This window comes from Anomaloglossus baeobatrachus, chromosome 2 (genome assembly GCF_048569485.1).
Source record: "Anomaloglossus baeobatrachus isolate aAnoBae1 chromosome 2, aAnoBae1.hap1, whole genome shotgun sequence".
NCBI classification, from domain to species: domain Eukaryota; kingdom Metazoa; phylum Chordata; class Amphibia; order Anura; family Aromobatidae; genus Anomaloglossus; species Anomaloglossus baeobatrachus.
Window position 1 is genome coordinate 647,522,708 of NC_134354.1, and position 17,409 is coordinate 647,540,116.

The 17,409-nt window shown below is 54.6% G+C and overlaps 1 protein-coding gene across 1 annotated transcript in view; it reads right to left on the reverse strand.

The window, feature by feature from the left end:
- Positions 1 to 17,409, reverse strand: part of PA2G4 (proliferation-associated 2G4) — a 102,393-nt gene that overhangs the window by 40,448 nt on the left and 44,536 nt on the right. Inside the window, exons 5-6 of the mRNA XM_075336985.1 lie at positions 14,993 to 15,085; positions 14,718 to 14,781 (exon numbers count right to left, since the gene is read on the reverse strand). Coding sequence (XP_075193100.1) covers positions 14,718 to 14,781; positions 14,993 to 15,085 — 157 coding nt within the window. The remainder of the gene's footprint in view (positions 1 to 14,717; positions 14,782 to 14,992; positions 15,086 to 17,409) is intronic.

The window sequence follows — 17,409 nt, forward strand, 5'->3', positions numbered from 1 at the left end:
AGTTGTCCGACTGAATTCGGATCTGCTTGCCTTCCAGCCACGGCTGGAACGCTTTTAGGGCAAGATACACTGCCCTTATCTCCAGAACATTGATCTGAAGGGAGGACTCTGTCGGAGTCCAGGTTCCCTGAGCCCTGTGGTGGAGAAAGACCGCTCCCCACCCTGACAGGCTCGCGTCCGTCGTGACCACAGCCCATGATGGGGGAAGGAAGGATTTCCCCTTCGACAGAGAAGTGGGGAGAAGCCACCACTGAAGGGAAGCCTTAGCTGCCCGTGAAAGGGAGACGTTCCTGTCGAGGGACGTCGACTTCCTGTCCCATTTGCGGAGAATGTCCCATTGAAGTGGACGCAGATGAAACTGCGCAAAAGGGACTGCCTCCATTGCTGCTACCATCTTCCCTAGGAAGTGCATGAGGCGCCTCAGGGGGTGTGACTGGCCTTGAAGGAGAGATTGCACCCCTGTCTGTAGTGAACGCTGTTTGTCCAGCGGAAGCTTCACCATCGCTGAGAGAGTATGAAACTCCATGCCAAGATATGTCAGTGATTGGGCCGGTGTCAGATTTGACTTTGGAAAATTGATGATCCACCCGAAACTCTGGAGAGTCTCCAGAGCAATGTCCAGGCTGTGTTGGCATGCCACTTGAGAGGGTGCCTTGACCAGCAGATCGTCTAAGTAAGGGATCACCGAGTGTCCCTGAGAGTGTAGGACTGCTACCACTGCTGCCATGACCTTGGTGAAGACCCGTGGGGCTGTCGCCAGGCCAAAAGGCAGTGCCACGAACTGAAGGTGTTCGTCCCCTATGGCGAAACGCAGGAAGCGCTGATGCTCTGGTGCAATCGGTACGTGGAGATAAGCATCTTTGATGTCGATTGATGCCAGGAAGTCTCCTTGGGACATTGAGGCGATGACGGAGCGGAGCGATTCCATCCGGAACCGCCTGGTTTTTACGTGTTTGTTGAGCAGTTTTAGATCCAGAACAGGACGGAAGGATCCGTCCTTTTTCGGTACCACAAACAAGTTGGAGTAAAAACCGTGACCCTGTTGCTGAAGAGGAACAGGGATCACCACTCCTTCCGCCTTCAGCGTGCACACCGCCTGAAGAAGAGCATCGGCTCTCTCTGGGGGCGGAGATGTTCTGAAAAATCGAGTCGGAGGACGAGAGCTGAACTCTATCCTGTAACCGTGGGATAGAATGTCTCTCACCCAACGGTCTTTTACCTGTGGCAGCCAGGCGTCGCAAAAGCGGGAAAGCCTGCCACCGACCGAGGATGCGGTGTGAGGAGGCCGAAAGTCATGAGGAGGCCGCCTTGGGAGCGGTTCCTCCGGCGGTCTTTTTAGGACGTGACTTAGACCGCCATGAATCGGAATTCCTCTGATCCTTTTGAGGCCTTTTGGCCGAGGAGAACTGAGATCTTCCCGCGGGCCGAAAGGACCGAAACCTCGATTGTACTTTCTGTGGTTGAGGTCTGTTTGGTTTGGACTGGGGTAAGGATGAGTCCTTTCCCTTGGATTGTTTAATGATTTCGTCCAATCGTTCACCAAACAGGCGGTCGCCAGAAAATGGCAAACCGGTTAAGAACTTTTTGGAAGCGGAGTCTGCCTTCCATTCACGTAACCACATGGCCCTGCGGACTGCCACCGAATTGGCGGATGCTACCGCCGTACGGCTCGTAGAGTCCAGGACAGCATTAATGGCGTAGGACGCAAACGCCGACGCCTGAGAGGTTAAGGACACCACTTGCGGAGCAGATGTACGTGTGACTGCATTAATCTGCGCATGACAAGCTGAGATAGCTTGGAGTGCCCATACGGCTGCGAATGCTGGAGCAAAAGACGCGCCGAAAGCTTCATAGATGGATTTCAACCATAGCTCCATCTGTCTGTCAGTGGCATCTTTGAGGGAAGCCCCATCTTCCACTGCAACTATGGATCTAGCCGCCAGTCTGGAGACAGGAGGATCCACCTTGGGACACTGAGCCCAGCCCTTGACAACGTCAGGGGGGAAGGGATAACGTGTATCCTTAAGGCGCTTGGAAAAACGCTTATCTGGACAAGCTCGGTGTTTCTGGACTGCCTCTCTGAAGTCAGAGTGATCCAGAAACATACTCAATGGACGCTTGGGAGACCTGAAACGGAATTTCTCCTGCTGAGAAGCTGACTCCTCAATTGTAGGAGCTGGTGGAGAAATATCCAACACCTGATTGATGGTTGCTATAAAGGTCATTCACTATGGCGTCACCATCAGGTGTATCCAGGTTAAGCGCGGTCTCAGGATCAGAATCCTGATCTGCTACCTCCGCTACATCATCCAGAGAGTCCTCCTGCTGAGACCCTGAACAATGTGATGAAGTCGAGGGAATTTCCCAGCGACCCCGCTTAGGTGGTCTGGGACTGCGGTCCATGTCAGAGACCTCACCCTGGGACCCATGGTTCACCCCAGGAGCACTTTGCAGCTCCAAATGAGGGGGGCCTGGGGTCAATGATTCAACAGTGCCCGGGGCCAGAGTTACCGGTCTGGACTGTAAGGCTTCTAGAATCCTAGCAGACCATTTATCCATAGTCTCAGACAGTTTGTCAGCAAATACTGCAAACTCCGTCCCTGTCACCTGGACAGTGGTAGCAGGTGGTTCCACCTGGGCCACCAGTAGCAGAGGCTCCGGCTGAGTAAGTGCCACAGGGGCCGAGCATTGCACACAATGAGGGTCAGTGGAACCTGCCGGTAGTATAGCCGCACATGAGGTACAGGTTGCAAAGTAAGCCTGTGCTTTGGCACCCTTGCTATTTGCGGACGACATGCTGTTGTCTCCTCTGAGTACAATCCAGGAGGGTATATAGCCAAAAATCAACAGTGCGACCGTACAGTGTAAATGTATAGCATATAAGCATATATATATATGAACACTACGGCACTCAGTGGGGCCAGCACCTCAGGTGCTGCTTACCGACCGCTAAAAAGCGGTTGTGTGATCACCAGATTCCCTGCCTGAGCCTCCCAGAGCCTGTTGTCTCTCCTCTCCAGCGTCAGAAGTGCTGACAGGAATGGCTGCCGGCGTTCTGTGGGGAGGAGGGGGCCGTGGGCGTGCCCTATAAAGTGCGGGAATCTGGAGCCCCACTGTGCTGAATGAGGGGGGAGGAGGATACAGAGTATGCTCCAGCCCTCAGCGCTGACATCCTGTGCAGCGTCCCGCCCTTCCCCTGACTGGCAGGCCTGGGGGCGGGAATATGCGATACTAGGCCGCAAAAGCCGGGGACTAAAGTTATAAGCGCGGCCGGCATATAAGCGCGGCCGGCGCGGTAGTCCCCGGCGCACTAACACACCCAGCAGTGCTGCAGTGTATATGGCACCAGCGCTCCATGCGCGGTCCCCACGGGGGCACAGAGTACCTCACAGCGCGGCCTGCGCGGTAGTCCCCGGCGCACTAACACACCCAGCAGTGCTGCAGTGTAAATGGCACCAGCGCTCCATGCGCGGTCCCCACGGGGACACCGAGTACCTCACAGTAGCAGGGCCTTGTCCCTGACGATACTCTGCTCCTGTCCAGCAGATTCCCCAGGGGCTGCGGAGGGAGCACGGCCTCAGTGCCTGGAGACCGATTAGGATCCCACTTCACCCAGAGCCCATTAAGGGATGGGGAAGGAAAACAGCATGTGGCTCCTGCCTATGTACCCGCAATGGGTACCTCAACCTTAACAGCACCGCCGACCAGAGTGGGGTGAGAAGGGAGCATGCTGGGGGCCCTATATGGGCCCTCTTTTCTTCCATCCGACATAGTCAGCAGCTGCTGCTGACTAAGATGTGGAGCTATGCGTGGATGTCAGCCTCCTTCGCACAAAGCATAAAAACTGAGGAGCCCGTGATGCACGGGGGGTGTATAGGCAGAAGGGGAGGGGCTGTACACTTTTAAGTGTAATACTTTGTGTGGCCTCCGGAGGCAGAAGCTATACACCCAATTGTCTGGGTCTCCCAATGGAGCGACAAAAAAACGGGCCTTGTGACAGCAAGTCTGGGCGGTCTGGAAGTGCCCACGGTTGACCCACCGTGAGATGCCACAGATCCGGATACCACGACCGCCTCGGCCAGTCTGGAGCGACGAGAATGGCGCGACGGCAGTCGGACCGGATTTTGCGTAGTACCCTGGGCAGCATCGCCAGAGGGGGAAACACGTATGGCAGTCGAAACTGCGACCAATCCTGGACCAAAGCGTCCGCTGCCAGAGCTCTGTGATCCTGAGACCGTGCCATGAAGGCCGGGACCTTGTTGTTGTGTCGTGACGCCATGAGATCGACGTCCGGCGTTCCCCAGCGGCGACAGATCTCTCGAAACACGTCTGGGTGAAGAGACCATTCCCCCGCGTCCATGCCCTGACGACTGAGAAAATCTGCTTCCCAGTTTTCTACGCCCGGGATGTGAACTGCGGAGATGGTGGAGTCTGCGTCTTCCACCCACTGCAGAATCCGCCGGACTTCCTGGAAGGCTTGACGACTGCGAGTGCCGCCTTGGTGGTTGATGTAGGCGACGGCAGTGGCGTTGTCCGACTGGATTCGGATCTGTCTGCCCTCCAGCCACCGATGGAAAGCCAATAGGGCTAGATATACTGCCCTTATCTCCAGGATATTGATCTGAAGGGGCGATTCTATTGGAGTCCAGGTTCCTTGAGCCCTGTGGTGGAGAAAAACCGCTCCCCAACCTGACAGGCTCGCGTCCGTGGTGACCACAGCCCAGGTTGGGGGTAGGAAGGATTTTCCCCGGGCCAGAGATGTGGGTAGGAGCCACCACTGAAGTGATGTTTTGGTTGCGAGGGAAAGAGAGATGTTCTTGTCGAGGGAAGCAGCACTCTTGTCCCATTTGCGAAGAATGTCCCATTGGAGTGGCCGTAGATGGAATTGCGCGAACGGCACTGCCTCCATGGCTGCAACCATCTTCCCCAGGAAGTGCATGAGGCGCCTTAAGGGGTGTGACTGACTCCGAAGAAGTGACTGCACCCCCGCCTGCAGAGAAAGCGGTTTGTCCCGCGGTAGCATGACTAACGCTGGCTGGGTATGAAATTCCATCCCGAGGTAAGTCAGTGATTGGGTCGGCGTCAACTTGGATTTCGGGAAATTGATGATCCACCCGAACTGCTGGAGAGTCGCCAGAGTGACGGTAAGACTTTGTTGACACGCCACCAGAGAAGGGGCCCTGACTAGGAGATCGTCCAAGTAAGGGATCGCCGAGTGGCCCTGAGAGTGCAGGACCGCCACGACGGATGCCATGACTTTGGTGAAAACCCGTGGGGCTGTCGCCAGGCCGAAAGGCAATGCCACGAACTGGAGGTGTTGGTCCCCGATGGCGAAACGCAGGAAACGTTGATGTTCGGGTGCACATGGAGATAAGCATCTTTGATGTCGATCGATGCTAGGAAGTCTCCTTGTGACATCGAGGCGATGACCGAGCGGAGAGATTCCATCCGAAAACGTCTGGTTCTCACATGTCTGTTGAGCAGCTTGAGGTCCAGAACGTGACGGAATGACCCGTCCTTTTTTGGCACCACGAACAAGTTGGAGTAAAATCCGCGACCACGTTCCTGAAGGGGAACGGGAATCACAACTCCCTCTATCTTTAGAGCGTCCACTGCCTGAAAAAGTGCGTCGGCCTGTGCAGGGGGTGGGGAGGTTCTGAAGAAACGAGCCGCAGGACGAGAGCTGAACTCTATCCTGTAACCATGAGACAGAATGTCTCTCACCCATCGGTCTTGAACGTGTGGCCACCAGGCGTCGCCAAAGCGGGAGAGCCTGCCACCGACCGAGGATGTGGTTAGATGAGGCCGAGAGTCATGTGGAGGCCGTCTTGGAGGCAGTGCCTCCCGCGGCCTTTTGGGGGCGTGACTTGGACCGCCACGCATAGGAGTTCCTCTGGCCTTTCTCCGGCCGGTTGGACGACGAGGATTGGGTCTTGGCGGAGGGACGAAAGGACCGAAACCTCGATTGGATTTTTCTCTGCTGAGGTCTCTGAGGTTTGGACTGGGGTAAGGAGGAGTCCTTTCCCGAGGATTCCTTAATAATCTCATCCAACTGTTCGCCAAACAAACGGTCGCCAGAAAAAGGCAAACCAGTTAAGAACCTTTTGGAAGCAGAGTCTGCTTTCCATTCGCGCAGCCACATGGCCCTGCGGACGGCCACGGAGTTAGCGGATGCCACAGCCGTACGACTAGCGGAGTCCAGGACGGAGTTCATGGCGTAGGACGAAAATGCTGATGCCTGAGAGGTCAAGGAAGACACATGCGGAGCAGAATTCCGCGTGACGGCATTAATCTCAGTCAGACATGCAGAGATTGCTTGGAGAGCCCACACGGCCGCAAAGGCCGGGGCGAAAGATGCGCCCGTGGCCTCATAAATAGACTTCACCAAGAGCTCTATCTGTCTGTCAGTGGCATCCTTCAGGGATGAGCCATCGGCAACAGACACAACGGACCTAGCAGCCAATCTAGAGACTGGAGGGTCCACCTTGGGGGAGTGTGCCCAGCCCTTAACGACTTCAGGTGAAAAGGGGTAACGCGTGTCAGTGTGCCGTTTAGCAAAGCGCTTGTCCGGGACCGCTCTGGGCTTCTGGACAGCGTCCCTGAAGTTAGAGTGATCAAAGAAGGGAATTTTGTTTACTTACCGTAAATTCCTTTTCTTCTAGCTCCAATTGGGAGACCCAGACAATTGGGGTGTATAGCTATGCCTCCGGAGGCCACACAAAGTATTACACTAAAAGTGTAAAGCCCCTCCCCTTCAGCCTATACACCCCCCGTGCTGCCACGGGCTCCTCAGTTTTGGTGCAAAAGCAAGAAGGAGGAAAAAATTATAAACTGGTTTAAAGTAAATTCAATCCGAAGGAATATCGGAGAACTGAAACCATTCAACGTGAACAACATGTGTACACAAAAACAGGGGCGAATGCTGGGTCTCCCAATTGGAGCTAGAAGAAAAGGAATTTACGGTAAGTAAACAAAATTCCCTTCTTCTTTGGCGCTCCATTGGGAGACCCAGACAATTGGGACGTCCAAAAGCAGTCCCTGGGTGGGTAAATAATACCTCATAATAGAGCCGTAACGGCTCCGTCCTACAGGTGGGCAACCGCCGCCTGAAGGACTTGCCTACCTAGGCTGGCATCTGCCGAAGCATAGGTATGCACCTGATAGTGTTTCGTGAAAGTGTGCAGGCTCGACCAGGTAGCTGCCTGACACACCTGCTGAGCCGTAGCCTGGTGTCGCAAGGCCCAGGACGCTCCCACGGCCCTGGTAGAATGGGCCTTCAGCCCTGAGGGAACCGGAAGCCCCGAGGAACGATAAGCTTCGAGAATTGGTTCCTTGATCCACCGAGCCAGGGTTGATTTGGAAGCTTGTGTCCCTTTACGCTGGCCAGCGACAAGGACAAAGAGTGCATCCGAGCGGCGCAGGGGCGCCGTACGAGAAATGTAGAGTCTGAGTGCTCTCACCAGATCTAACAAGTGCAAATCCTTTTCACACTGGTGAACTGGATGAGGGCAAAAAGAAGGTAAGGAGATATCCTGATTGAGATGAAAGGGGGATACCACCTTAGGGAGGAATTCCGGAACCGGACGCAGAACCACCTTGTCCTGGTGAAACACCAGGAAAGGAGCTTTGCATGACAACGCTGCTAGCTCAGACACTCTCCGAAGTGAAGTGACTGCTACTAGAAAAAAACACTTTCTGCGAAAGGCGTGCGAGCGAAATATCCCTCATTGGCTCGAACGGTGGTTTCTGAAGAACCATCAGCACCCTGTTCAGATCCCAGGGTTCTAACGGACGCTTGTAAGGAGGGACGATGTGACAAACCCCTTGCAGGAACGTGCGTACCTGTGAGAGTCTGGCCAGGCGCTTCTGAAAAAACACAGAGAGCGCAGAGACTTGTCCCTTAAGGGAGCCTAGCGACAAACCCTTTTCCAATCCGGATTGAAGAAAGGACAGAAAAGTGGGCAAGGCAAATGGCCAGGGAGAGAAACCCTGAGCAGAGCACCACGACAGGAATATTTTCCACGTCCTGTGGTAGATCTTGGCGGACGTTGGTTTCCTAGCCTGTCTCATGGTGGCAATGACCTCTTGAGATAATCCTGAAGACGCTAAGATCCAGGACTCAATGGCCACACAGTCAGGTTGAGGGCCGCAGAATTCAGATGGAAAAACGGCCCTTGAGACAGCAAGTCTGGTCGGTCTGGCAGTGCTTACGGTTGGCCGACCGTGAGATGCCACAGATCCAGGTACCACGACCTCCTCGGCCAGTCTGGAGCGACGAGGATGGCGCGGCGGCAGTCGGCCCTGATCTTGCGTAACACTCTGGGCAACAGTGCCAGAGGGGGAAACACATAAGGAAGCTGAAACTGCGACCAATCCTGAACTAAGGCGTCTGCCGCCAGAGCTCTGTGATCTTGAGATCGAGCCATGAATGTTGGGACCTTGTTGTTGTGCCGTGACGCCATTAGGTCGACGTCCGGCATCCCCCAGCGGCAACAGATCTCCTGAAACACGTCCGGGTGAAGGGACCATTCCCCTGCGTCCATGCCCTGGCGACTGAGAAAGTCTGCTTCCCAGTTTTCTACGCCCGGGATGTGAACTGCGGAGATGGTGGAGGCCGTGGCTTCCACCCACATCAAAATCCGCCAGACTTCTTGGAAGGCTTGCCGACTGCGTGTTCCACCTTGGTGGTTGATGTAAGCCACCGCTGTGGAGTTGTCCGACTGAATTCGGATCTGCTTGCCTTCCAGGCACTGCTGGAACGCTTTTAGGGCAAGATACACTGCTCTGATCTCCAGAACATTGATCTGAAGTGAGGACTCTTGCTGAGTCCACGTACCCTGAGCCCTGTGGTGGAAAAAACTGCTCCCCACCCTGACAGACTCGCGTCCGTCGTGACCACCGCCCAGGATGGGGGTAGGAAGGATTTCCCCTTCGATAATGAGGTGGGAAGAAGCCACCACCGAAGGGAAGCTTCGGTTGCCTGAGAGAGGGAGACGTTCCTGTCTAGGGACGTCGGCATCCTGTCCCATTTGCGTAGGATATCCCATTGAAGAGGACGCAGGTGAAACTGCGCGAAAGGAACTGCCTCCATTGCTGCCACCATCTTCCCCAGGAAGTGCATGAGGCGCCTCAAGGGGTGTGACCGACCTTGAAGGAGAGATTGCACCCCTGTCTGTAGTGAACGCTGTTTGTCCAGCGGAAGCTTCACTATCGCTGGAAGAGTATGAAACTCCATGCCAAGATATGTCAGCGATTGGACCGGTGTCAGATTTGACTTTGGAAAATTGATGATCCACCCGAAACTCTGGAGAGTCTCCAGAGTAACGTTGAGGCTGTGTTGGCATGCCTCTTGAGAGGGTGCCTTGACCAGCAGATCGTCTAATAAGTAAGGTATCACCGAGTGACCCTGAGAGTGGAGGACCGCAACTACTGTAGCCATGACCTTGGTGAAAACCCTTGGGGCTGTCGCCAGGCCGAACGGCAGTGCCGCGAACTGAAGGTGTTCGTCTCCTATGGCGAAGCGCAGGAAGCGCTGATGCTCTGGAGCAATCGGTACGTGGAGATAAGCATCTTTGATATCGATCGATGCTAGGAAATCCCCTTGGGACATTGAGGCGATGACGGAGCGGAGGGATTCCATCCGGAACCGCCTGGTCATTACGTGTTTGTTGAGCAGTTTTAGATCCAAAACAGGACGGAAAGACCCGTCCTTCTTTGGAACCACAAACAGGTTGGAGTAGAAACCGTGACCCTGTTGCTGAAGAGGAACCGGGACCACCACTCCTTCTGCCTTCAGAATGCCCACCGCCTGCAGAAGAGCCTCGGCTCGCTCGGGAGGCGGAGATGTTCTGAAGAATCGAGTCGGAGGACGAGAGCCGAACTCTATCCTGTAACCGTGAGACAAAATGTCTCTCACCCAACGGTCTTTTACTTGTGGCAGCCAGGTGTCGCAAAAGCGGGAGAGCCTGCCACCGACCGAGGATGCGGTGTGAGGAGGCCGTAAGTCATGAGGAAGCCGCCTTGGTAGCGGCACCTCCGGCGGTCTTTTTAGGGCGTGATTTGGACCGCCATGCGTCGGAGTTCCTCTGATCCTTCTGAGGCCTTTTGGACGAGGAAAATTGGGACCTGCCCGCCCCCCGAAAGGACCGAAACCTCGACTGTCCCCTCCTCTGTTGGGGTGTTTTTGGTTTGGCCTGGGGTAAGGATGTTTCCTTTCCCTTGGATTGTTTGATGATTTCATCCAATCTCTCACCAAACAAGCGGTCGCCAGAAAATGGCAAACCAGTTAAGCACTTTTTGGAAGCCGAATCTGCCTTCCATTCCCGTAGCCACAAGGCCCTGCGTATTGCCACCGAATTGTCGGCTGCAACCGCCGTACGGCTCGCAGAGTCCAGGACAGCATTAATAGCGTAGGACGCAAATGCCGACGTTTGAGAGGTTATGGACGCCACCTGCGGCGCAGACGTACGTGTGAGTGCGTCAATTTGCGCCTGACCAGCTGAGATAGCTTGGAGTGCCCATACGGCTGCGAATGCTGGAGCAAAAGACGCGCCGATAGCTTCATAGATGGATTTCAACCAGAGCTCCATCTGTCTGTCAGTGGCATCCTTGAGTGAAGCTCCATCTTCCACTGCAACTATGGATCTAGCCGCCAGTCTGGAGATTGGAGGATCCACCTTGGGACACTGAGTCCAGCCCTTGACCACGTCAGGGGGGAAGGGGTAACGTGTATTCTTAAGGCGCTTGGAAAAACGCTTATCTGGACAAGCTCGGTGTTTCTGGACTGCCTCTCTGAAGTCAGAGTGGTCCAGAAACATACTCATTGTACGCTTAGGAAACCTGAAACGGAATTTCTCCTGCTGAGAAGCTGACTCCTCCACTGGAGGAGCTGAGGGAGAAATATCCAACATTTGATTGATGGACGCAATAAGATCATTCACTATGGCGTCCCCATCAGGAGTATCAAGGTTGAGAGCGGCTTCAGGATCAGAATCCTGATCAGCTAGCTCCGCTTCATCATACAGTCCTCTCGCTGAGACCCTGAACAATGTCATGATGTCGAGGGGATTTCATAGCGAGCTCGCTTAGTCGGTCTGGGACTGCGTTCCATGTCAGAGACCTCACCCTGGGATCTATGAGACACCCCGGGAGAACATTGTTGTTCCAACTGAGGGGAACCAGGGGGCAATGATTCCACAGTGCCCATGGCTTGAGATGCCGGCCTGGACTGCAAGGCTTCTAATATCTTAGCCATAGTCTCAGAAAGTCTTTCAGTAAAAACTGCAAACTCCGTCCCTGTCACCTGGACAGTGTTAACAGGTGGTTCTCCCTGGGCCACCCTTAGCAGAGGCTCCGGCTGAGTAAGTGCCACAGGGGCCGAGCATTGCACACAATGAGGGTCAGTGGAACCTGCCGGCAGTATAGCCGTACATGCTGCACAGGCAGCATAGTAAGTCTGTGCTTTGGCACCCTTGCTATTTGTGGACGACATGCTGTTGTCTCCTCTGAGCAATACAGGAGGGTATATAGCCAAAAACAACCGTGCACCATACAGTGTAAAGTATAGCCTATAATCATATAATCTATAAGTACACTTCTGCACCAGTGGGGCCAGCACCTAGGTGCTGCTTACCGCCCGCACAATGCGGTTGTGTGGTCACCAGAATTCCTGCCTGGGTCTCCCTGAGCTTGTCTCCCTTCTCCAGCGTTAGCAGAGCTGACAGGAATGGCTGCCGGCGTCCTGAGGAGAGGAGGGGGCCGTGGGCGTGCCCTAGAAAGTGCGGGAATCTGGTGCCCCACTGTGCACAGTGAGGGGGGTGGAGTATGCAAAGCATGCTCCAGCCTCAGTTGCTGACGTCCTTTACAGCGTCCCGCCCTTCCCCTGACTGGCAGGCCTGGGGGCGGGAAAAAAATGAGACTAGGCCGCAAAAGCCGGGGACTAAAGTTATAAGCGCGGCCGCCGTATAAGCGCGGTCGGCGCGGAAGTCCCCGGCGCTCTAACAGTCCCAGCCGCGCCGCAGTGATAACAATGGCAGCGGCGGTCAGCGCGGCAGTCCCCATACACTAACACACTCAGCGACGCTGCAGTGTGTAAAGGCACAAACGCAGTCAGCGCCGCGGTCCCCGGTGCACTAGCACACCCAGCAATGCTGGAGTGTTGCTGTGCGCGGTCCCCACGGGGACACAGAGTACCTCAAAGTAGCAGGGCCATGTCCCTGAACGATACTCGGCTCCTATCCAGCAGAGTCCTCAGGAGCTGTGGATGGAGCACGGTCTCATGTGCCTGGAGACCGATAGGATCCCACTTCACCCAGAGCCCTAAGGGGGATGGGGAAGGAAAACAGCATGTGGGCTCCAGCCTCCGTACCCGCAATGGATACCTCAACCTTAACAACACCGCCGACAAGAGTGGGGTGAGAAGGGAGCATGCTGGGGGCCCTGTTATGGGCCCTCTTTTCTTCCATCCGACATAGTCAGCAGCTGCTGCTGACTAAGCTGTGGAGCTATGCGTGGATGTCTGCCTCCTTCGCACAAAGCATAAAAACTGAGGAGCCCGTGGCAGCACGGGGGGTGTATAGGCTGAAGGGGAGGGGCTTTACACTTTTAGTGTAATACTTTGTGTGGCCTCCGGAGGCATAGCTATACACCCCAATTGTCTGGGTCTCCCAATGGAGCGCCAAAGAAAAACGTATTGCGCGTACGTTTGGGGAATCGAAATTGGTGTTTCTCCTGCTGAGAAGCCGGCTCCTCTGCAGGAGGAGGTGGGGGTGAGAGATCCAGCACCTGGTTGATGGACGAGATAAGATCATTTACCAAGGCGTCCCCCTCAGGGGCATCAAGGTTAAGGGTGAAGTCAGGGTCAGAGCCCTGAGTTCCCACGTCCGCCTCGTCTTCCTGAGAGTCATCAAGCTGGGATCCAGAGCAGCGTGAGGAGGCCGGGGAAGAGTCCCAGCGAGGCCGCTTAGCTGGCCTGGGGCTGCGATCCGGGCAGGAGTCCTCCGCCTGGGACCTAGAGGCTATCCTGGGAGCGCGCTGCGGCGCGGACCGAGAGGGGCCTGGAGGAGACAAACTAACAGGGGCCGGGGCCTGTGAAGGGCCCGGTCTGGACTGCAAAGCCTCAAGGAGCTTAGATGACCATTTGTCCATAGACTGTGCAATGGATTGAGAAAGTGACTGGGAGAGTGTCGCAGCGAAAGAGGCCAACGACGGTGACTCTGTCCCTGCAGACTGCTCAGGGGGAGCCGGGGGATCTACATGAGCCGAGGGGCCCACAAGTGCCCGAGGCTCCGGCTGAGCAAGCGTGGCAGGAGTCGAGCATTGATCACAGTGGGGGTAGGTGGATCCCGCAGGCAACATAGCCCCACAAGAGGTACAGGCCGCGAAAAAAGTCTGTGCCTTAGTAGCTTTGCTCCTTGTGGACGACATGCTGTTGTCTCTTAGGAGAGTGACCACTGAGGGTATATGAAAAAAGGGTATACAGCCTTTCCGAACAGATATATATATCTATATATATCCCGGCACCCTAGGGGGACCAACACCGGGTGACCGGTGTGGCTTACCAACCGCTAACGAGCGGAGTGTGTCCTCCAGATTCCCTGTCGTGGATCCCCCAGAGCTGCAGAGCTTTGCCGCTGAGTAGCATCCACCGGCAGAATGCTAAAAATGGCTGCCGGAGCTCTCAGGGGGGGTGTGGAGCCGAGGGCGGCGCCAGCAAAGAGCGGGAATCTGGAGTCCCCAAGTGGTCAATGAGGGTGGGGGGAGACATGCAAAGATGCTCCAGCCCTCAGAGCCGATGTCACGTCGGTAATCCCGCCCTAACCCCTGACAGGCAGGCCCGGGATTTTGCTCGACTAGGCCGCGGCGAAGCCGGGGACTAAATTTAAGGCCGTGCCCGACAAGCAGGCACGGTCGGCGCGGAAGTCCGCCGAAAAAAACTGCGGACGGAACTACCGCGGCTTCCGGGGAGAAGGAGCGACCTCCCTCCCTGTACAGTCCACACATGGGGACACAGAGTACCTTCAAGTTGCAGGGCCCGGTCCCTGGGGGTGAAGAAGCTCCAGACCGGCAGGTTCCACCAGGGGCTGCGGATGGAGCACGGTCCCAGCACGTGGATGACCGCTTAGGATCCCACTTCTCCCAGAGCCGCATAAGGGATGGTGAAGGAGACGGCATGTGGCTCCAGCCTCTGTATCCGCAATGGGTACCTCAACCTTAACAACACCGCCGACATAGTGGGGTGAGAAGGGAACATGCCGGGGACCCCATCGGGGTCCTCTTTTCTTCCATCCGTCATAACTATGTATGAGAATGCATGAGTGGATGTGTGCCTCCTTCCACACAAAGCATAAAACTGAGGAGCCCGTGATCCACGGGAGGGTGTATAGGCAGAGGGGAGGGGTTACACTTTTTTAAAAGTGTAATACTTTGTGTGGCCTCCAGAGGCAGAAGCTATACACCCAATTGTCTGGGTCTCCCAATGGAGCGACAAAGAAATGCTCTTTGTAAAATTAGCCAGGAAACCTTTATGTATTAAAAAACAAACAAAAAACAGCTATCAGCTGGATTTTCAAAGAAAGTACACCACTATCATCAGGTCTAAAATACATGGATTTTGTATTATCAAATCTGGTAACAGATTCACTTTCATTGTATTTTTGTAGCTATAAGACAAACTGAAGAACAATTAAAACATTGAGTATTTCCCGGCTGCGTCCTACCTTCAATGGGTACACAGTTAAAAGACGGAGAAATCTTGTTCCATGCTTCAGTCACCTGCGCGTTCTACAAACACATGAAATGGTATCATTACACTCCGCAGAAGCTGAATACTGTGAGATGCGGGGATCCCAGCCGCTCATCAGGATACCGCAGCCGGGCAGACACGGTGGAGTCGTTACCAGCTGTAGCTGCCTGTTCTGATGTCGTAATACACAACACATCGACTCTGCTACATCTGGAGCGGTATCCAGACTGAGCACTCTGCGGTTCTCACCTGGTTTCCGGGCTTTACCAGGCGGAGCGCTGCCTCCGCACACAGATGTGCAGCCTTCAGGACATCCGCTTTACGACCAGTTATTACTGAATCCTAAAGAGACATGAAAATAGAATTCAGCATAAAAACTCTTAATAAAGAAGGGAATTTTGTTTACTTACCGTAAATTCCTTTTCTTCTAGCTCCAATTGGGAGACCCAGACAATTGGGTGTATAGCTACTGCCTCCGGAGGCCGCACAAAGTACTACACTTAAAAGTGTAAGGCCCTTCCCCTTCTGGCTATACACCCCCCCGTGGGAGCACGGGTCCTTCAGTTTTAGTGCAAAAGCAAGAAGGAGGAAAGCCAATAACTGTTTCAAAAACAAATTCAATCCGATAAACAATATCGGAGAACGTAAGTTATTAACATGAACAACATGTGCACCCGAAAAACAAATACCCTCAGAAAAACAGGGCGGGTGCTGGGTCTCCCAATTGGAGCTAGAAGAAAAGGAATTTACGGTAAGTAAACAAAATTCCCTTCTTCTTTTTCGCTCCTAATTGGGAGACCCAGACAATTGGGACGTCCAAAAGCAGTCCCTGGGTGGGTAAAATAATACCTCGCGATCGGGCTGTCAGGCAGCCCTTTCTTACAGGTGGGCCACCGCCGCCTGCAGGACTTGTCTACCTAGGCTGGCATCCGCCGAAGCGTAGGTATGCACCTGATAATGCTTGGTGAAAGTGTGCAGACTCGACCAGGTAGCCGCCTGGCACACCTGCTGAGCCGTAGCCTGATGCCGTAATGCCCAGGACGCACCCACGGCTCTGGTAGAATGGGCCTTCAGTCCAGAAGGAGTCGGAAGCCCAGCAGAACGGTAGGCGTGAAGAATTGGTTCCTTGATCCACCGCGCAAGGGTGGATTTGGAAGCTTGCGACCCTTTATGCTGACCAGCGACCAGGATAAAGAGTGCATCCGAACGGCGCAGAGACGCCGTGCGGGAAATGTAGATCCTGAGTGCTCTCACCAGGTCCAACAGATGTAAACCCTTTTCAAATTGGTGAACTGGATGCGGACACAAAGATGGTAAAGTGATATCCTGATTGAGATGAAAGGAAGATACCACCTTGGGAAGAAACTCTGGAATTGGACGCAGTACTACCTTGTCTTGGTGAAACACCAGGAAGGGAGATTTGCAAGATAACGCCGCCAGCTCTGACACTCTCCGAAGAGACGTGATCGCCACCAGAAAAGCCACTTTCTGTGAAAGCCGAGAAAAGGAAATCTCCTTCATAGGCTCGAAAGGTGGCTTCTGGAGAGCAATCAGAACCTTGTTCAGATCCCAGGGTTCCAATGGCCGCTTGTAAGGGGGAATGATATGACAAACCCCTTGCAGGAACGTGCGTACCTTAGGAAGTCGCGCCAGGCGCTTCTGAAAGAATACGGATAGCGCAGAGACTTGTCCTTTAAGGGAGCTAAGCGACAAACCTTTTTCCAACCCAGACTGCAGGAAGGAAAGAAAAATAGGCAATGCAAATGGCCAGGGAGAAACTCCCTGAGCAGAGCACCAAGATAAGAATATCTTCCACGTTCTGTGGTAGATCTTGGCGGAGGATGGTTTCCTAGCCTGTCTCATGGTGGCAACAACATCATGAGATAAACCTGAGTTCCCTAGGATCCAGGACTCAATGGCCACACAGTCAGGTTCAGGGCCGCAGAATTCAGATGGAAAAACGGCCCTTGAGACAGCAAGTCTGGACGGCCTGGTAGCGCCCACGGTTGTCCTACCGTGAGATGCCACAGATCCGGGTACCACGACCTCCTTGGCCAGTCTGGAGCGACGAGAATGGCGCAACGGCAGTCGGACCTGATTTTGCGGATCACTCTGGGCAACAATGCCAGAGGTGGGAACACATAAGGTAGTCGGAACTGCGACCAATCCTGAACTAAGGCGTCTGCTGCCAGAGCTCGGTGATCGTGAGACCGTGCCATGAAAACCGGGACCTTGTTGTTGTGCCGTGACGCCATCAGGTCGACGTCCGGCATTCCCCAGCGGCGACAGATCTCCTGAAACACGTCCGGGTGAAGGGACCATTCCCCTGCGTCCATGCCCTGGCGACTGAGAAAGTCTGCTTCCCAGTTTTCCACGCCTGGGATGTGAACTGCGGATATGGTGGATGCTGTGTTTTCCACCCACGTCAGAATCCGCCGGACTTCTTGAAAGGCTTGTCGACTGCGTGTTCCCCCTTGGTGGTTGATGTACGCCACCGCTGTGGAATTGTCCGACTGAATCCGGATCTGCTTGCCCTCCAGCCACTGTTGGAAGGCTCGCAGAGCAAGATAGACTGCTCTGATTTCCAGAACATTGATCTGAAGGGTGGACTCTCTCTGAGTCCACGTACCCTGAGCCCTGTGGTGAAGAAACACTGCTCCCCACCC